The sequence below is a fragment of the Heloderma suspectum genome, chromosome 2 (genome assembly GCF_057233095.1).
Source record: "Heloderma suspectum isolate Gila_16-S chromosome 2, 16-S_ref, whole genome shotgun sequence".
Taxonomy (NCBI): Eukaryota; Metazoa; Chordata; class Lepidosauria; order Squamata; family Helodermatidae; genus Heloderma; species Heloderma suspectum.
In genome coordinates this window covers 231,949,537-231,970,893 of record NC_139459.1, presented here as the reverse complement: position 1 = coordinate 231,970,893, position 21,357 = coordinate 231,949,537, and the positions used below count along the sequence as shown (strand labels likewise).

The 21,357-nt window shown below is 41.7% G+C and overlaps 1 protein-coding gene across 5 annotated transcripts in view; it reads right to left on the bottom strand.

The window, feature by feature from the left end:
• Positions 1-231: 231 nt before the first annotated feature.
• AKAP8L (A-kinase anchoring protein 8 like) overlaps positions 232-21,357 on the bottom strand; it is a 41,729-nt gene continuing 20,603 nt past the window's right edge. For 2 of the 5 annotated variants that reach the window (XM_084838422.1, XM_084838420.1), the window contains exons 3-13: positions 15,681-15,921; positions 12,209-12,668; positions 11,666-11,783; positions 11,467-11,510; positions 9,577-9,631; positions 8,403-8,511; positions 7,692-7,833; positions 5,792-5,897; positions 5,061-5,191; positions 3,576-3,671; positions 232-1,443 (exon numbers count right to left, since the gene is read on the bottom strand). In XM_084838422.1, the coding sequence (XP_084694548.1) occupies positions 1,102-1,443; positions 3,576-3,671; positions 5,061-5,191; positions 5,792-5,897; positions 7,692-7,833; positions 8,403-8,511; positions 9,577-9,631; positions 11,467-11,510; positions 11,666-11,783; positions 12,209-12,668; positions 15,681-15,856 (1,779 nt within the window). In that variant the 5' untranslated portion in view covers positions 15,857-15,921 and the 3' untranslated portion in view covers positions 232-1,101. The remainder of the gene's footprint in view (positions 1,444-3,575; positions 3,672-5,060; positions 5,192-5,791; positions 5,898-7,691; positions 7,834-8,402; positions 8,512-9,576; positions 9,632-11,466; positions 11,511-11,665; positions 11,784-12,208; positions 12,669-15,680; positions 15,922-21,357) is intronic. The other 3 variants (XM_084838421.1, XM_084838423.1, XM_084838424.1) reach the window with 3 other exon arrangements.

Genomic DNA, 21,357 nt, shown 5'->3' with positions numbered 1-21,357 from the left:
GTTCCATTGCTTGATTTCCACTGTAAGAATAGAGCATGTACATAAAGAGAAACACAGGATAATAAATGGAGAGTGAAGAAGAGCAGCAGTAGCTGCTGTACCACTATTGTTTTGTGAGCACTTTTTGGGAGGGGGGGAGCTAAAATAATCCTACAGAATTATTGCTTGAGGTTTTTTCCTTTTTTAAAGTAAAAATGAAGCAGGATTTAGAATGAGACAACTGCGAAGAGCTACATTGAAGGGAATATTTAATGTTTCTGTAACACCTTCATCAGTAGATTTCATATGAGCTCCTATAGCCTTTCTTTACAGAATAGCAATCTAAGGCAAACAGGGTCAGCTACATCCCCTAAGCAACATCAGGACAAACCCCAAATGGAGCAATGCTGAATTGCCTTTTAAGAAGGGCCAGGATGTATTTATCCCTCTTTGAGGCTTTCTGCACATCCATCATTTAACTGCTTCTTCCAGAAACCCACACACATAGGTAAGTCCTAATATAATGTTTTATCTCCAACCACTGGAATCAATCACTCTTAAATAAAACCACTGCAAAACTATTGTGCTGACCCCCAAGTATTACCTTTGTATATTAAAAGTAAAAAGAAAGAATAGAAGAATGCTACAGTTGCATGGAGGTTACTCCAATTGTGCAGAATTTAAAACCCAAAATTCTGCTACTGACATTTCCAGACAAGGCTAGCTATGAAACAAAAAACATTTTCAACTATATACAAAGTCAAAGGAAAGGTAAATGTTAGAGAACATTTACCCCCCGAAGTTGTAGCATAGTACAAGCTGATTAACAAAGTCTGGGTTTGAGTATTTACTCCAAAAAGAAAAAAAGAAGAAAGGTATTTTTCCTAGTACAAAGCCACTTAAAAATTGTACTGCACAAAACCTAGCTAATACAACAAAGATTTGGTTAAAAAAAGCTATTTCCAAAAACACTTTACAGATAAAGGCTTTTAAGTGCTGTAACTAGGTGAAAGTGTAGTCAATGAGAATCAAAAGCTGCGTGCCATGTAGTGTCACAAATACAGTTATGGTTTTAAAAGTTTTAATGCAGAGTCTCAAAATGCTTCAACTTTCTTTGCAAATTCACTCATCAGGTGGTTCCATCTCCTCTGAAGGTACATCTCCTCTTCTTTCTTCTTCTTCATCTTCATGTTCTTGCTCCTGTTCAGCAGCAAGGGCTTCCTGGGATGCACTCAAGTTCCACTCTTCCATTTGGCCTGGTGGTTCTTCTCCTCCTTCATCATCTTTGTTTTCTGCACTACCTTCTTCAGCTGGATTTTCGTCAGCCAGATTGTCACCACTTTTAGTTTTCTCTTCGGTCTTGTTTCCTTCACCTTCTCCTTCCTCCATGTTCCCGCTTGTTCCTGCCTCACCTTCCTCATGTTCCTCTTTCTCTTCAGGATCATCTGTGAAGGGATTCTCACCCTGCAAAACAAGACAGAACCATAGGGCACCTAGTATTAGACTTTTTTGTCAGACATTAGCAATACCTCACATTGTAAACAATTGTGCACTATGCAAATACATAGCTTTACAAGGAAGTTTAAATTGATGGAATGGGACCAGCCGCACATGAAAATAATTATAAGGTCTTGAGTATTGTACCAAGATAAGTTGCTTGCTTCTTTAAGCCACAAAGCCTGAAGAGAAACACCCACAATACCACACAGGACAATTCCCATTCCTATTTTTTCACCAGTAGAAATAATAAAGCCTCAGATGCAAGTAAAAGTAGATTGATCATGTTTAGCATCAATGGAATTCCAGCCAACAAGTGGCTTGACAATGTTCTGTAATAGGGCTTTGTGAAAAAGGAGAATGTACTCTCCATTAAGAACCTCTGTTATGTGGCATACTTAAAAAAAAAATAATGGCATTTTACTGAGAGTTTTTCAGTATATTGCAATTTAAACACCAATTACTGTTCATTTTGGAGCTAAGGTGAGTAGGATAACTAGAAATAGAAGTACTATTAAAGACACACACGCAAAATAAGGACACAGACTTTCTATTAAATTTGAAAACCAAATTTCTGCATTCTCTCAGATTAAACTCTCTAAATTGCTGTTGGCTGTAAAGCCTTCAAACAGCATAGCCCGATGTAAGGCCTGTGGGCTGATTGTGGTCTGTTCCCCTCTATTTGAAGCTCCCTAAAGAAATTCCGGATGTCTATGGTTTGTGATACTTTCCCACACCTTTGTAGGAGTTTCTAAAATGGATGGGGAACTGTTTGGGGTTGTCCAGCTGGTGATTCCACTGGAGAGCGTGCTTCATTCCACTCAGGCTTTCCCCAGGTAGGGAAAGCCTGGGGATAGTGAAGCCCACCAAGGTGCTGGCTTTCCTCCTCCTTTGCATTCCTCATGTGGGGAAGAAGGGAAGCTGAGCTGACTCAGTCCCCATCTTATGGAGGAGTGAAGGGGACTGAGGCAGCTTTGCTCCTCCATGGCTAGGGGCCCAGCTTCAGTGGGTGCAGGCTTTCCACAACTGGTGAAAGTCCTTGTGCACCAAAGCATTCCTGGCCAAGGCACCAGGTGGAGTCCTTCCACAGTGCACCCCGGTTGAGGCTGCTTCGCTTGCCTTGTGCTTTCCCCCATTGGGGAGGATGTGGGGCATGCAAAGCACTTAGCACACCACTCCCGCTCCCAATTGGGAGGACAAGCAATGCACTAAGGGGATTCCAATCACTAGTTGGAGATAATAGTGGGGATTCTTCTCCCCACTAGCCTCCAGGGCCAGGACTTACAGAGGGAACCCAAGCCCCTGCAGGCCGGAGGTTCCCCATCCCTGTTTTAAAACACACCGAAACCTTTCAAACGTGGGAGTGAGAAGGAGAAAACGGCTGTATCAGTATACCTATACTGCTTCACTTCTTCCTGGATTAAAGTGTGTATGGTGGATTGGCACTAGTTTTTCCAACCTGTTGCAGCCATGCTACATACTCTGCCTACATCTGTGGCCCTTTCACTGGTGTGAATTTTTGGGAGAGTTACTACTAAATTCAGCAAGGAGAAGTAGACTATGGGGAGTGGGTTAGATAATGGGACACAAACAAAGCAAACAAAGAGAAATGGAAGGAGAGGTGAGGGACACAGAAATGGGGTCCAAAGAGAATAGAGTATTGTGGAGTGAAGAGATTGCTGGGGGTAGGGAAAGATGTGGTAACGAAGAGATGGAAGTGCAGAGCAACCTTAATAGCGCAGAGAAGAAAAAAGAAATTTGAGAAATGGGAATGCAGAGACCCCTGTGGATAGGGAAGCACAAAGACAGGGCTCGCAGTGTGATACAGAGGAAGAAAGGGAGTGAACAAGAAATTGAGGATTTAGAGAGAAGACGGCAGTGTCAACAGAAGCACAGACAATGATTTACAGGGGTGAGCAGGAAGAAAAAGGGGTTCAATGTAAAAGGCATTAAAAACAGTTACCAATGCAACAGAAATACACTTCCAAAGTTAACATCTTATTATAGCCCCTTTGAGTTAGTAAAAATGTCAGAGTGGCCCTCAGAGGGATTGGAGTTACACACTCCCAGCACAGGCGCAGATTGATATGGATGTTTACCTTCAGATACCGCTCCAATTTTTTGCTGATAAGTTTATTGTTAAGAATGCTTCTTGCAACGACTAATGATGATTTCTTGGACTGTTCCATCATAGCCTAAAAGACAAAACAGACATGGTCTGTACAAAATTTATTTACATGTTATTATTTCTCTTACACACGAAAATGGCTGGTATCAAGAGCATTTCCAAAATAAAGATAACTTCACAAATTTAGTTTATGAACTATTCAGTGTTGTCTTCTTTGATTAGGCACTTGAGTCAGTTTGGGCAATTGGGTGTCTAGGAAAAGGACAGTGCAGTGGAGAAGAGAAAAACCTTTCAAGTCATGCTTCTGCGTCGTACTAAGATGTAATCTAAAGCAAGGGAGGGAAGCTGAAAGGGAAATAAACTAACTTTCTGACCTGTCAACCACTGGAACCCATTCCCTAGCACACTGCAGTGTTAGCATCCAACCAGATAAGCATCTAAGGGCAAATTCATACTTGATGAGGGAGTTCCATTTGTGATAAGTACACCACACATCTCTCAGTGAAAACTGGGAAATGGAAAGGGAAGAGACATATGCTGAGCTGCGACCACAAGCCACAGTTCCTTGCAAGTGTCCACCATATGTTATGAGATATATATTTCCCTTTCACAAGTTAGTGTCCATTACAGCAAACATACCTACCACGTATTGGACAATAAAACTTTCTTAGCTTCAGCATACTGAATTTAAAAAAAAAACGAATCGTAAAGGAAGACTAGATTATAAACAAAAGTAGAGTAGCAGACATTTACAAAAACAAAAGGGACAACAGATTTGTTGTTCAGTCATTCAGTCGTGTCCGACTCTTCATGACCCCATGGACCATAGCATGCCAGGCCTTCCTGTCCTGCGCTCTCTGCCGGAGCGTGCTCAAGTCCATACTCATTACATCAGTGATGCTATCTAGCCATCTCATCCTCTGCCGTCCCCTTCTCCTTTTGCCTTCAGTCTTTCCCAGCATCAGGGTCTTTTCCAGAGAGTTTTCTCTTCACATTAGGTGGCCAAAATATTTGAGCTTCAGCTCCAGTATCTGTTCTTCCAATGAGCACTCAGGGTTGATTTCGTTTAGGATTGACTGATTTGACCTCCTTGCAGTCCAGGGGACTCGTAAGACTCTTCTCCAGCACCAGGACAACAGATTAGAGTGTCATTAACAGTCAAAGAACTACAAACATGATGGGCTGCCATCACTGGCTATATTACTGCCCTGGGCGTAGTAATACTGAGAGATGGGATTTATTTATTTTTTAAATACAGAAGTATGACAGCCTCTTAAGCAAGCTGTCTTTAAAATATTTTATACCAAAAAAATCAGAATACTAATATGCATATTATACAACCCAATTGTTTTAGCATGCATCTGCTTTTGCTATTAGAACATTCAACCATTTCATGATCATTCAACCTTGACAACGTGTTGGTTTGGTCAATAGCCATTTTGGCAAATCCACTCACTCTGCGGTTGTGGTTATGATCAACTGACTTCAGATGTTTCTGGATAATTCCATACTGCATCGGGATGAAGAGATCACAGGCAACACAGTGAGCAGCCTCCACCTTTTTAACAAAATGCTCCATACCTATGTCTGAGGAAAGGTAAGAAAGTCCATGTATTACAGTCTGTAGTAGAATATGCGCTACCTCATAGCTACCAAGATTTCTCAAGACAGAGGACTTGACCATCTAAGGACACCGGGAATACAGCAGCTTCCTGCAATACCAGCCACAACCTAGCTGCAAGTATACTGATGGAATAGAATAGTACATATTCTAGTAATGGAAAGTTATTGACACAAGACAAGAATATAGGAGAGTGAGACAGTAGGTTTCAATCCCCCACGGGAAGTGGGGTAAAGATTCTCACCTGTACCAAATAAATACTTTCTGAAAATGAATCCCTATTCTACAATATATTCCACGACTGCTCATGCACACATACATCCAGGAAGATTTAGTAATACAATCCTGAGACTGTCCCAAGAGGGCAATCAAATTCCCTTATCAGCTAGTAACATAGACAATTTGGGGCAATATTTTTCACCCACAGAGAAGGTATGGCATTTACTATTATGTATTTCTACATGAGCACCAAACATTTTTACCCAAAAAAACTAGAACATGTATCACTTCATAACTGAACTTTGAAGACAGCTTCAAGTCTGCACCATGGGGAAGCTCATACATACCCTGGGTAAGATCTTGGTCTTTGTAGATCTGTTGTATAACTGCATTAATATCTTCAATTGCTTTACGGCGTTCTTCTGTCTTTTTTGTTTTGTTAGCAACATATTCCTGCATTGTAGAAAAGCTTATGAACACTCAATGTGACGCTGGTGAAGTGCAAAATACAGAATACGCTATGATTACCCCACAATCAAAGTTCTCCCCTCCCCTCCTTTTCCCCAGCCTGCTCAATGTATTTTCACGTCTCAGATCCTTTCATCAGTTTCAGTTCTTCCGAAGAAGAAGTAAGACTGGGGTCCCCAATCTGGTGCCCCCTGATGCCCACCAGGCTCCCTGCCTCTCCTGATTTTAAAATTATTTTTATATTTTTTAAATTAAAATAAACAAACTGGAAGGCATACATGCTGCAAGTGAAGTGCTGGTTTTCAGTGCCACCTTTATTTCCAAGAATGTCACTGGCATTTAGAAAATAAAAAATTGTGGGTAGGATGTAGCCCAGCTACATTTTGAAGTGTGCCCAACCGTCCAGAAAAAAAGTAAGCTGGGGATGGTAACAAGAATCCTGGGGCGCTAGAGGGGAGGTGTTTTGGATGTGCTGTGAATGTTTTGCCTTTTAGGGGCAAAGTGCGGTGTGTGTTAGCTTGTTTGTTTTTGGGGTAACATATTCTGCCTGGATGTATTTACTGGGGGGTGGGGGTGGCATGTGGGTGTTTTGTCTGGATTTTTGGTGTGGTTGTCTGTCGCCTCTGTGTATGTGTTTCTCTGAGCACCACCAGTTTGCCTTCTGTACTGTGCTTTGTGAGTGCAAAAATGTGAGCTAACATTTGGGAGTCCGACTCCACTTCTGCCTTGTACTCAGTTTCTAGGCCAAATAATTTGTCTCTGAGCTTCATCAACTTGCCTTCTGTGAAATGGGTGTTGGAACAGAGAACTGGGTTTAAAAGAGTGGTTTTGTATTTTAGAACTCAGATCCCACTTCTGCTTTGTACTTAGGTTTTTGGACAAATTACTTTTGTTTTAGCCTCACCACTTTACATTCTGGAAAATGGGTGTTTTGCAGCTGGCCATATCCATCATGGCAACTATTATGGGAATGGGCAAGCCCCCCACACCCCCGTAGCAATGTTGTGAGAGCGGTCATAACACACTCAAAATTCTGGGCCAAAATGGTTCGGGACCCCTGAGCTAAGGCAATGGTGTAGCTCTGTAGTATACTGAAAAATGCAAACAAGGGCAGGGTAGAATTCTGAGGCATGGATGCTGGTCTATTTTTCCAATATTTATCCCCAAAAACTTTTTTTGGCCCATTCAAAGTAATACTTTAGAACCCAGTGACACAGAGGGATTGGGAATTATAAAACAGAGCCCCGTTTAGCTCTGTATGCCTTAAGGACATCTGTATGCCTTAAGGGAGCCTCCTCCCATATGTGCCTGCCCGGACCTTAAGATCATCATCAGTGGCCCTTCTCCGTGAGCCCCTGCCAAAGGAAGTGAGGCGGGTGGCTACTAGGAGGAGGGCTTTTTCTGTTGTGGCACCCCGGCTCTGGAATGAGCTCCCTAGTGAGGTTCGCCTGGCGCCTACATTGTACTCCTTTCGGCGCCAGGTGAAGACCTTTTTATTCTCCCAGGCATTTTAGCTTTCTAAATTTTTATCTTTGCTGTTTTAAATCTGTATTTTAAACTCCTGTACTGCTGCTAGGTTTTATTGTGGTTGTATTGTTATATTGTGGTTTTAATGTTCTATATATTTTAAATTGTTTTATTGTGTGTTGTTTGGTTTTAGTTTTTGTGAACCGCCCAGAGAGCTTCGGCTATTGGGCGGTATAGAAATGAAATAAAATAAATAAATAAATAAAATAAATAAGGACAATGCAAGGCAACCTCTTAAAGGAAAAAACCCACCTGAAGGAAGTCAGCTGTCTGTTGGGGCAGCTTGGTTCCAACAAATGTAAAGTGTTCCTTGTGAAATTTGCTCTCCAAATGATTGGTCATCTCATCCTCATAGAAAGTGCGATATTTGCACAAGGAACATACAAACTGAATCCTGTTAAGGCACATCAAATAAAACAGAAAGCTTCAATACAGAGTTTTGCTACTTCTTTGGTAGATGCGAACTTCCACTTTATGTAGTCAAACTGATATATGGTTTACTATAGCATAAGAGGAGCTACAATATACTAGGTGTGTTTTATCTGAAGTCTTATTCCCAGTTTACTCTTTGTAGGTTAGCTATCCTCAAACCATCGTTTGTGAACTATTGGGACCATCAGCCCTCCAACCCTTAAATGCCTCCTCATTCTAGCCTTACAGGTGACACCCCCAAACTGCACAGGATTCCAATAAAGAACTCAGCAGCGATACAGAGAATTGGAAGGGCACTGGTTATTTTATTTTTTAAAGGATGGTTTTCTTTCTTCAATTACCCTGCCTTTTATAAACCGTTGAAAGTACAACATAAAAAGTCAACCTTCACCAGTTTGTCAAGAGTTGGTAATATTTTAAATATGAAGACAAATATAGTGAAGCAATTTTACTTGAAACAGAAAACATCACATTATCCCAAACAAGACCTAGCCACTAGTATACCCCCAGTCTTCTGGAGAAAAGGCTTACCTTTCCACCATCCGATCACGGTATCTTTTTTTTTGCCTCTCCTGAGTTTTCTTACCAGCCTGTAATTTGCGCTTGATTTGACTGATCTCTTCTTGAATGGTCAGAGCTCCTACATGAAATAAAATAAGTCTATTTTTAAACGACACTCACTTATGGACCTTACTGAAGTCAATTGTCCTAGATGAGACTGTGCCCCAGGTTCCCAGTCTTATCTCATGAACAGGACATGTTTAATTCACACACAGTGATACAGCTTCCTGGAGTCTAATTGGAGCTGGAAGCATAATCACAACTTAAATGTTTTCAGAGGCTTTAAAGTGATTATAAAGTTTGTTGGAAAAACAAGTATGAGCTATACAAAACATAGGACCCATTTGCTCATAAGGGTGAAAAACTGTGGGTTATTTATTGCCAGATCGTAGGTTAACTTTGGGGGTTTTAGCCAAAAACAACCTATAGTATCCCAGTTTGCACACCACAAAGCAACCAACATATCATCAGGCCAATCAGAGGTTGCATATTCAAAGCAGCAGCATGCAACCCGGCAAACTGTGGGTTAATTAATTAACCCATGATTTGTTCTCATTACATGCAGACGTAGTCAAATTCTTCATATAGGAAGAAAAAAATGAGTTTCCCTCACAAATAAGTAGAGTACTGCATACTAATTAGGAATCTGTTATCACAGTTATGAATAAAGGGCAAAGCCTGAGTTCAAATTAAAGATTCACTTTGGGCTTGATTCTATTAATTCAGAATAAATTCACTGTCTGTAAGTGATGTTGCTGTGTATGCTGGAGGCACAGAACTGCATTGGTACTGGGAACTGCTAGCTCAAAGCAGTTATATCCCACCTCAAAAAATAAAAAAATAGTATAGGAAATTAGTAGAGTTACCATTCTACCAATATAATTCCACAAGTCTGCTAACTTTCTACCTAAAAGTATTGTGATCATGGTAAATTTAATTAACTCAGTACTCAAGATACATGTCTTTTAAGGAAATAGTAGTTAGGTCAGATCCTAACCAGCATGTAAACACTAGAGACTCAGTATTTATTCAAGGCTTATAAATTGGCTTCAGTAATAGACATCTAGTTTAATATTCCATACACACCCATGAGAAAACAAAGTTCTTGCTATGAGTAACCTAACACATGCACATTCAGACTCGCCTTTCTCAGAGTCACCTTTTCTTTCTTCATCTTCACCGCCTTCCCCTTCTCCCTCCTAAAATATAATTAAGGACACTGAAGCATAGAGCTGCATTTGATTACAGTCAAGGTCACAGCACATGTGGAAGTGAGCTTTACATCAAGTAACCAGGAGCATTGCTAGCTACCACAATGATTTGGGGTTCAGACAAACACCAGCAACTGTTCATAACAATAACATGAAATTACATTTTACTGGGTACACAAATATAGTAGAGTGTGATTATATGATTATGTTTTAGCTATCATTAAGAAGAGGTTCACTCTGCACCAGTGAGCACTATAAAGGCTTTGCAATATTGAAGCTTCAAAATTTATTAGTCTCAAGCTCTAAGAAACCTTTCAAAATCATAAGAACTGCAATTACAAACTGAGAATTGACACTAATTCTAAATACGCATAGGAATAAAGTAAGTGTATGTAATTTAACATTGGACTGAAATATGATTGTGCTCAGCTCTACACAGATCAAACTCTCTACTCTCGTTAGAGGGAGGGAGCTCTTAGATGTATGCAGACATAGTCCTATGGTGGCACTGTTCCCAATATTCTGCTCAGGGCTAGAGTGAGCAATAACACAAGTGGCTAATGATTTTCTGGGCTACTGACCCCACCCATCAACATTACCTTAAAGGATCCATTTGCTTTGTGAAAAAACCCACACTTCATACCAATCAAACCCTTGTACAATGTAAAGCTACTAATGTCCCCCATCACTCAGTCGGTGCTCCCCTTCACCACGTATTCTAACTGGCTGATAACAGTGCAACTCTTCACTGTATTCTTACTCCCTGATTACTCAAATCAGACATTAGGTTCAAGAGCTCTGGAGTTATATGCCACCCTCTCTACCAGCATCAATATCCTTTCATCAGATGAATCAATAAATGAAAATTGCCATTATTTTATGTATTTCCTTCAATATCTTCAAAGCATTAAAATGTACTGTTGAGCCACAGTAAACCAGGGCCTTTCCTTTTTAATTCTTTACTAATTAATTCTTTAACAATGTAATTCATTTGTCTTTCAAGAATTAGTACCAACTATGTAATACATCAAAATAGTAATTCTTTGTAAGCCAATGTTTTTTGTTATAGATTCATACCTTAAATATGTTCAATAAACTGGAAATATAACAGTTCTCACACCAGTTATATCCTCTCAGAGCCAGAGCTACCATGAAGCATAGCAAGGCAGTTGTCTCAGGCAGCATCTTTTGAGAGCCATTAAAGCAGGCATAGTCAACCTTTTAGGCCTGTAGCCACATTTGGAAATTTCAAAAACTGTCCTGGATACAACCATAAAAAGGCTGCCACAGGTAGGCATGGCTACTCACAAAGGACAAGTGACCTGCCCAGAGACATTCACAGAAAATTAAGATGGCAGCAGCTAGAGGCTCCCATTTTGTTTTGAAGCAATGAAGCTGCCAGTAAGAAAAAAAATATACACATATTTTTAAAATAAAAATTGAGGGGAGTAGGGTGTCTCAGTGAGCACCAAGGAAAGTGTCTGGGAGCACACTGGTGCCCATGGGCTCCACGTTGCCTATCTCTGCATAAAAGGATAACTAATTATCAACAATTTAAGTTATTATACTTTTTACTATGGTGTGAGGTCCAGAACGTGCCTGTGCCTACCTCTTGAAACAGCTTTGTCCTTTAAGCATTCCTTCATACCTAATCACACTAGCTTCTTCCCTTTGTTCTTTGACCAAAAGAAAAAGGGAGCAACATGTGGTTCTCCCCCTACACAGGGTTAGCCCTGCAGGGCTAACCCTTTCCAACCTTGTTTCTTATATTAATCATCAATGGGAGTATAAAATCTTTGTAGTAAGACTAAATTCAGACTTACATTTTTAGAACCCTTCTCAGCAGCTTCTCCTTCAGGTCCCTCCTCTGAAAAGAGCAGCATATCAAATGACTATGCATAATACGAAATGACTAAAACATTTAGTGAAAAATATTGTTTTAACACTGACAAAGTAAAGATGCAGTGAAAGAAAGACAGGACTATTTCTCAGACTAGGGAGACTTCAGTGGCAGGCTCTTACCATTATCAGAGTCTGAGTTGTCAGAGCCGTCAGTTTTTGCTGTCTTGCTGTCAGGCTCATCAGAACTGTTAGCCTGTTTCCGCTTATTAGCAGTTGGTTCATTCTTTATTCTTTTTTTCTATGGACAGAAAGACAAGGTCATTTTCAACCACATGCGCAGTCCAACAAGAAATGCATATTCAACCACATTCTAAGTTCTCTACACTCAATTAAACATTTGCTACAGACATGCTCTCCTAAAACATGACCTATTTCATACAAAACTTCCCAGCCAATCCCAGATCACACTTTCTAGATATGACTAAAATTCAGTGGTTAATCTAGGGCAACTTACTAGATACTATGTGACTTTCCAAGAACAGCTTAAAAACAATGTGTCAAGCAAATGCCAAGAGACAGAGAAAGAGAACATTTCCCAAAATAAAGCAATTTGAATTACAAAGCAGACTACTTTCCACTTGGTTCTATACAGTGTCTCTTGCTGGACAGTGCTCTTTAAAAGGGGACAGAAAACAGGTGGGAGAAGATTGTATAGGTACTTACTTTAAAATCTGCGTCCCACATTTTCCAGTTTCTCCTCATTCGTTGTTTCATGCCGCCTCCTCCAAAGCGCATGTTGCCAGAGAAACCTCGCATTCCCTGGAACATGTTGTATTCAGGAAATAGTTTATGGGAGAAAAGGGATGGAGGCCTATTGGGGCCATGGCCCCGTCCTCCCATTGGCATTGGCGGTTCATTCCATTGTCCGCCCATGCGCCCAGAATATGCAGATGCCATGGGTCTGTTATTTCGCCCGTCTCTGGCCCAGTTCTGACCCCGGTGGCCAAAGTTGTCACGTGCTCTGTTGTGGTACTGGTCCCTGCGGCTCCCATAGGAGTTGTCATAGTGGCCCTCATAGGCATTGTCGGTGTCATGTTCAGCCTCACTGTAATCGTAGCCGGATCTGTACAGATCACGGTCATTCAGTGAAGACCTTGAGTCGTAGGACTCATATGTATCATACCTGAAAGAGTTGCACAGCAAGCAAGGAATCTAGTCAGTAGCATATAAAGCACCATATGAAAGAGTATGCCAAGAAATGGCAGTACACACAGGTTACTTTTTTAAAAAACAAACAAACCCCGAACTGTTTTAGATCCAGTTAAGTCAAAACAAAGCTCAGCTAGGGTTTTAACTCAGCATGAGAGGTTTTACTTTGTGCAATATACCAGCGGGGAAGGACACAGGATAGATAATCAGTATAAGAGCTATAAAGAACAAATATTCTGCTTAGCCTCAGTCAATCACAGAAAGAGCAGAGCATTCTGATCAGATTGACTAAGACACCTTCAATTTGGAGGCTGATACAAATTCTTAAATTTTGCCTTTTACTGGTTTGCACACTAGTCTCTTCAGGTATTAAGCTATGCTAGACAGATGAAGTTCCTGGGTGCAACTTTACAAGTTCTGCAAACAATTATTCCAATATGGAAAAAGAAAGTTGTTTGAAGAAGAAAGCAAGCAGTGATTATTAGCTATGTAATAAGAGATGCTTCACACATGACATTTTGCCTGCAGTTGTCTCTGTGCAGGAAAAATATGTGAGTAGACCTAACGATCCCATCTTCTATGCCCACTATAAAGAGCGACTGAGACAAACAAGTTACTTTGAATATTTTTTTTCTATAAAAGAGACAGCCTCATACCAGCACAATTTCATAAGAGTATTCCAAAAGCTGCAGAGGAACTTTAGGTTTAAGCTATATACACTGGGCCGGTTTGCATGATCAAACAGTCCACCATGGCTTCTTTAAGCCATGGTAGGTTGTGGCATGTGACAGTGGCCATTCTGAATATTCGGGCCACGATTGTGACTTCTTGTGTCATCCAAACCAGGAGGCCGTGGGTTATACAAGGGTTAAAGAACCCTTGTATAACCCTAAACCAGGCCATGGATTAACCATTGCATAACCCACGATCCCTGGGTTTGGATGACATAAGCTGCAGCTTGAATATTCAGTATGGTGCCCACAGGTGCTGCAGCTCGTCGTGACTTGGCTGCAGTGATCGTGCGAACCCAGTCATTGTCATGTTAAAGTGTCTGCATCTGGTTGACATCTCTGTGACAGAGATGACACAGTTAAAGGCTGGAGTCCACATTATTCTGGATAGCATGTTGCTTTGACTGCTGAGGCAGACCAAAACAAAGCTATGCTGCACTTAACAAACCAGCACTGGACACAAGTGCGCAAATCAACAGTCATGCTTTTTATCAAGGATCTGAAAGCAAGGACATGGAAAGGAAACAATGGCTGAGGAGGAGACTTTAAAGCTAACTCAGAACAGGAAATGTCATTCTAAAAGGCATCAGGGCATGCTCAATTATCCCATCTACCAGCCCCAAAATCCCCATGCCAATTAATAGCACACTGCAACCCTCATTGCTGTAGCTGTGCCTTCTATGATGTTTTCTAAGAAAGAAATCCATTACAGCATCTTGCTACTTGGTCTCCCATGCTCACCTGGGATCATTACATTTAATTCAAGAGAAAGCGAGTAAACGCTGGGTTCATCTCCTCTTAGTATGACAAAACTAAAACTTGAGAGATGCATGTTTACTCAGAAATAAATCTCTCTGACTTGAAAGTGTACACGGGATTGCAGCTCTAGCCATGCTTGATAACTTGGATCAGCATCTGCCATGTGGAGGAAATTAAACTTTATAATTCAAAACTCTTCCAGCACATGAGAACTGAAGTCTGAAAGCAGAAAGACTCTCTAAACGTTGGCACAACTGTCTGCAACAATTCCCTTTCTCAAGGCAAAAAATGTTGTTTGAATGAGTACGAAGTGTGAATATGCTACATGCACAAAAGTGATAGAAAGTAAACCCATAAGGATTTCTGTAGTCTCCTGTATCTTCTATTTTTATGATAGTGACATAAGTTAATAAATGACACAATATGGTTAGACAACTATTAAGTAGGGGGCTTTAATTTGTTTTAATTCTCTGTGATACTGTAAACTACTTTTAAAAGTTAGTATATGAGCAGTGTCAATACCAAGGGAAAGCAATACAGAATGTTATAACTCATTTAGCACTGCAGTGCTTTCATTCCACTAAGTTGAGTGAAATTAAGCAAAACAGGCTTGAATATAGTGATCCCTTGACATTTCTTAAGTATAAATGTCTCCAAGCAGAAATGATACATAAATCCTATTTATACCTACTAATCTTCACCTAACCTCTAGAAATATACCTACAAAACAATTACTGTCAACCTATAAAGCCGTAAATACAGCCATTCTAAAATGTATTGTATGAAGTGTCTGAATCAATGTTGTTTTTAAAACCCTTACACTTCAGATTTAAATGTGAACCAGTTCTTTCTTCTAGTATTTTTTTTATATCTTTACTGTACTATATATTCAGTTCAACAGCAAAAAGCACTACTTACTTCAACAATCCAAATGTGTGCTTCCTTGCATATGGAAAATGGCTTAAGTGACTTATCAATGACTTTTGGGGATGATAGATACACGTAAGGTTCTACACAATTCCCTCTTTATCCCTTTTTTTCAGTTTCACTTGCTGGGACAAATCCAGAGAAACATAAGCTATGGTGACCAGCTAAACACATCTCCCATTAATTACAATGGGACTTGGTAGTGCACTCTCCGGATAGGTCACTATTTTCACAACCTATACAGCATTCCTAAAACCCACTCTTATTTCAGAACAGTACAATTCACAAATAATCTACTACAGTATTTCCTTGCTCTAAGTCATTTGCAAGCACCTTATTTTCAAAGCTCAAACAGAAGAAATACAACTTATCCAGTTCTATTGTTCCCCCAACAGTTCTCTGTAAGCAAGAGTGTAGATATGAAGCAAAGAGCAATTCTATTAGTCAGAGAACAAAGGGAGCAACCATCAGGCAACGGCACAATATTTGATCAGCACACCTTTCAGAAACAGAAACTAGCCTGGTCTACAACTATTACTGAACCTTTTCACCTTTGTCTCTACACTCACCTGTCTCCACCTGAGCCATAATGTCCTCCTTGCATCGTGTCAGTTTCTAGATGAGATACCATATCTAAGCGATGGTTAAATTTTGGTATTACATCATCAGCACTGGTGCCAGTGGATGCGTTAAAGTTCATGTCTGTATCTGAATTAGGCATTTCCCAAGAGTTTGAAGTGGCCATACCATACCCATAATTGCCAGAGTTATCCTGACTGTATCCATATCCATAACTATAGTCCTCGTAACCTGAAATGAAAAGCAGTCACTGAGTTTCCATCAAGTGTAGGTTGCTATACATGAGTATCTAATGCAAGATTGTTGGCACCAAGAATACTCTCACTGTTCAAGATGCAGTAGCTGTGACTAACTGTAAAATCTTTGGGACAAGCATTTTCTGTACCTCCTGCCAACGTAAATTTAAGGACTAAACTCCCTTATCTATGTGGCAACAGTGTATAGCACATTTCCTGCTAAAGCCAACCCCCATTTTTAGCCATCACAGAACTGCGACAGCAGCAAGTACTACCTCCAACAACAGTGCTCGCAGCCATGAAGCAGTGTAGGCCAATGTTAGGACAAGACCATAGGGGGCAAAAACAGAAATAGCACACTTAACAATACCTTCGCCTCTATCCAGATTGCTAGAGAGGCCCAAGGTAGCAGCCCGCATGGCCAGTACATAATGAGGTTTAAACTCTTGGCAGCCTTTCCTCTCTGCAAGAGTGGGGGGGACCTGTTAAAATTGTCTACCCACGGAGGTTAATGGATTCCAAACGGCTCTGGGGGGATTTTCCTGTTGGTATGGCTCATGCTCCAGTCAAAGCCCTGGTCACTCTGTAGAATGCAAAGATGACTTGGGCAGTTGATATGATCATGCCCAACCAGCACCCTCTCCCTCTGAGCAGAGCTCGGGCAGCTCTTTGGTGTACACCTGAGCTGAAGGCAATGAAGCAAGAGGGAAGACTGCTAGAACACAGGTGGAAGAAAAGTCATGCAGAATATGAGCAAACACAAGTTAAGAGCTCATTATTGAGTCTACTTTGTAGCAGTGATAGTAGTAAAAAAGGAGTTCTTTTCCACCAGCACTGCATTTTCTGAGTGTCACCCAGCAGAGCTTTTCTGAATGGTCTGCAACCTGCTGTAATTTGGGCTGGGGGGGATATGATGGAACCCTTAGTAGCATGCTGGGACAAATTTGCAAAACACTTTGAACATGAAGTTGGTCACATCCATCAGAACTAGGATTCAACAGTTAACCAGTCCCAACAGGTATCCAGAGCCTGAGTTGAGGCCTGAAGATATGGATAAGGTGCTCGGCCAAGTTAGACCACTTGTGTGCTTGACCCTTGCCCACTGTGGCTTATTACATCTAATAATGAGAGTGAATATGCTGTAGTGGTTAGAGGGTTGGACTAGGACTCAAGGGACCCAAGTTCTAGCCCCCACTTGGCCATGAAGCTGACTGGGTGACTTTGGGCCAACCTACCTCACAGGGTTGTTGTGAGGATAAAATGCAGAGGAGAGGGCTCTTTGGAGGAAAGGTGGGATATACATTTAACAAATATATAAATAATAATAGGGAGGGCATGTCAGTCTGAGTCCAGGAGGTTGTAAATTCTGCCTTAAGGGAGGGGGTAATCCCAGCCCCTTTAAAGGAGGCAATAACTGAGCCACTCCTGAAGAGGCCTAACCTGGCCCTACGTTAACAACATTACATTCCTGGGCAAAGTGCTCGACTGGGTGGTTGCCAGCCAACTGCAGACATTCTTGAATGAAAGTGATTATCTAGGTCCATTTCAGTTGGGCTTCAAGCCTGGTTTTGGAATGGGAACTGCCTTGGTTGCCCTCTTTGCCAAGAGAGAGACAAGGGCAGTGCAACCCTGTAGAATCTCCCGATGGCTTTCAATACCATTGAACATAATATCCTTCTGGATAGAATATCTGGGCTGGATGTTGGAGGTACTGCACTGCAGTGGTTCTGTTCCTACTTGTTTGGCTAATTCCAGAAGGTGGTGTTGGAGGAATATCCTCTGTAGACTGAGGTGTCACCAACATGTGGATGACACCCAGCTCTCTCTTTTCATCAAATTGAGGTGAGGCAGGATTTGTTCTGAATCAATGCCTGGGTATGGTAATAGACTGGATGAGAGTCAATAAACATACTCAATCCTCCATAAGATGGAGATACTGTTAGCGGGTGGTTCATCTGCTTGGCTGACTGATGTTCAACCTGTTCCAAAAGGGGTTATACTTCTCCTAAGGTAGGGGTGGGCAACTGTGGGAGGTTGCCACCCCCCATGGGTTGCACTCTGAAGGGAACCGTCAATTTTTTTTGCTACTTTGCTGCCAAAATTCGGTGGCAGACCACTCCACAGTGCTCTGTTGCTCACTGGAGGCACAGGTGGCCTTGGTGTTACAGAGCACCTTTTATCAACTTAGGCTGATAAACCAACTATGACCCAATCTAAACAGAGACAGCCTAGCTACAGTTATTCATGCTCTGGAAATATCTTGCTTGGATTACTGCAGTGCATTATACATGGCGTTGTCTTTGAAAACAGTCCAGAAACTTCAGCTTTTACAAAATAGGGCAGTGAGATAGTTGACAGAGACTGGCAAATATGATCATATTATACCAATGCTTTGTGACCTGCACTGGCTTTCAGTCCATTTCTGGGCCCAAATCAAAGTGCTGGTATTAACCTATCAGGGATGAATCCAAGCCCCTTGACAGCTCCAATTCTGAATCAGAGTTGGAAGAGCTAGATCACAGACCAGGGAAGGGACCTTCCCTAGAGCCCCAAGACACTGGGAGAGATTCCTCCGAAGGCCTGACAAACAGATGGCCCAGACCGAGTCGCTGCCTCCTCCCTCTACCACGAGAACTCAAATCTCCCCAGAGGAAGAAGGACGTGACTTGAGAGGCTAGGGCACATCACAAAGCAAAGCGGGACAAGTTAGGGGCAGGGTTTAGATGCTCCACCAGGACAGCCACTCTTAGAAGTCAACGTAGGAGGAGTCACCCTAAGGGAGGGGCATCACTGTGAAGTAAGTCTGGCTGTGAGGTTCACAGGCAAACTGTTGGCATCTAAACTACCCTCCGGTCTGTCTCCTCTGATTAGAGATTGCAGATTAGTTGTTTAAAGCCTGTGGCAGTCTGAGAGTTTCCTTGAATCTGTATTTGGGGAAAGGCTAGTCTCTAGCAAATGAAGTTGTACTAGCCTGAAGCTTTCTCTTTGTAGTGTTGACTGTGAAGGGGAAGGAGGATCCAATTCCAACATAGCCTTTAAAACCCTAAACTGCTTGGGTCCAGGTTACACGAAGGCTTGTCTCTTCCCATATATACCTGTATAGACTCAAAGATCATATTCAGAAGACTTTCTCCAGATGCCTATGCAAAATGAGATGAGTGGCTACTAAGAAGACCTTTTCAGTGGTGGCACCCCAGTTATGAAATTCCGTCCCCAGAGAAGCTCACCTGGTGCCTACATTGTGGTCTTTCTGGCACCATGTGATGACCTTTCTTTTTTCTTTTTTAATCCTACCAGGTTTTTAGTCCTTCAATTTTAAAAACTGTCAATGTGTTTTTAGATCGTTGCACTGCTGCTGGCTTTTACTTTGTTTTTTAATTTTTGTTTTATTCCATTGTTTTAAAAGCTTGAGGTTTTTATATTATGCTTTATTATGTTATTGTATTTTATGGTTTTAAACTTTTTTGTGAGCCACCCAAAGAGCTTTGGTTATTGGGCAGTATAGAAATCTAATAAATTAGGGAGCGATCCTATCCAAATAGGTGGCGCCTCTGAACTTGGAGGCGACTACCTATTCAAAGCAGGGCAGGAGAACCACGAAGGGGATCGTTCCCCTGCACTTCTCCTGCCCTGCATTTTTGGCTAGACAGCCGATTGCAGCTGTTTAGCTGCAGGAGAATGGAGCGGGGAAGGAGGCTGCTGTACGACACATAGGGTGTGTCGTACAGGCATTTCCGCCCTTCCCGCCCCAGAACATCCCCAGCCACGCCCCTTTTCGGCCGATCCACACTCCTCTTGCGAGCACAGAGGATGGGGCTGTTCCGTGCTGCCTGCGAGGCAGCATGGAAGTGGGGGGAGGTTGGTTCTCCAGGAACCGACCTTGGAGCATGGGCTCTGAGATCGGTTCCCGGACGATATCCTATGGCCATCTAGCCGCTGTCTAGCGGCCATAGGATTGTTCTCTCCATATGCTAATTATATTATCATGTGTTTGGTGCCACAAGTCTAACTGGAGCTTAGAGGACTGATTCACCTCTGTTCAGGAAGTGGGGAAACATTTCCAGGGCAGCCATTCATAACCTCCCCCACTCTGTAGTTATCCATTTACATAACGAACAGCTGAACAGGCAGATGCCCTAGATACCCTCCCAAGTCACTTTCAAAACTCTGGCAAGTGGTACAAGAGTGCATATCAAGAAAGAATGGCTTAACACAACACTAAGAAGTAAAACTTACAAGTAAGGAAAGCACAAGAAGAGCCATGGTGGATCAGACCAAGGGTCCATCTAGTCCAGCATTCCATTAACACAGTGGCCAACTAGCTCTCAGCTGGGAATGCTCAAGCAGGGCATGAGCGCAACACCCCCTCCCACCCATGTTCCCCAGCAACTGGTGTACATAGGCTCACTGCCTCTGGTACTGGAAGTAGTACATAGCCATCAAGACTAGTAGCCATTGAAAGCCGTTTCCTCCAGAAATTTGTCTAACCGAAATTGGTGGCCATCACTACATCCTGTGGTAGCGAATTCCATAATTTTAACTATGCACTGTGTGAAGAAGTACTGCCTTTTATCTGTCTTGAATCTCCCACCAATCAGCTTCATGGGATGACTCCAGGTTCTAGTATTTTGAGAGGGGGAAAAATGTCTCCCTATCCATATTTTCTACACCATGCATAATTTTGAACACCTCTGTCATGTCTCCCCTTACCCCACTTTTTTCCAAGCTGAACAATTCCAACTATTGGAACCTTCCCTCGTAGGGGAGATGCTCCAGTCCCTTGATCATTTTAGTTGCCCTTTTCTGCACTTTTTCCAGCTCTATAATATCTTTGTTTAGGTATGGTGACCAGAACTTTACACAGTATTCCAAGTGTGGTTGCACTGTAGACTTGTATAAAGGCAGTATGATATCGGCAGTTTTATTTTCAATTCCTTTTCTAATTATGCCTAACATGGGATTTGCCTTTTTTTTACAGCAGCTGCACACTGGGTTGACATTTTCTTTGAGCTGTCCACCACAACTCCAAGATCTCTTTCTTGGTCGGTCACTGCTACCTCAGATCCCATCAAGTTATACTTGAATTTGGGATTCTTTGCATCAACGTACATCAGTTTACATTTGCTTACATTGAACCTTATTTGCCATTTAGATGCCCATTCTCCCTTTTGGAGCAAATTCATCACAGCCAGTAAAATCAAAAGTATTAACGCAATCAGTTCTGGGCACCCAGTAATTGCACTGCAGAATACTCTGCATCATTTTTGAAGTTCTATTTCATTTGGAACAATATTCATAACCACCCAAACAAATTCAGACCTGGATCACCAGCATGCCTTCCACATGATTTACATACTTCATTGTTTTTGTACTGTCTCGCAAAGATGTACAGGAACTATGATCTGAAATCCGTATCATATCACTTCATATT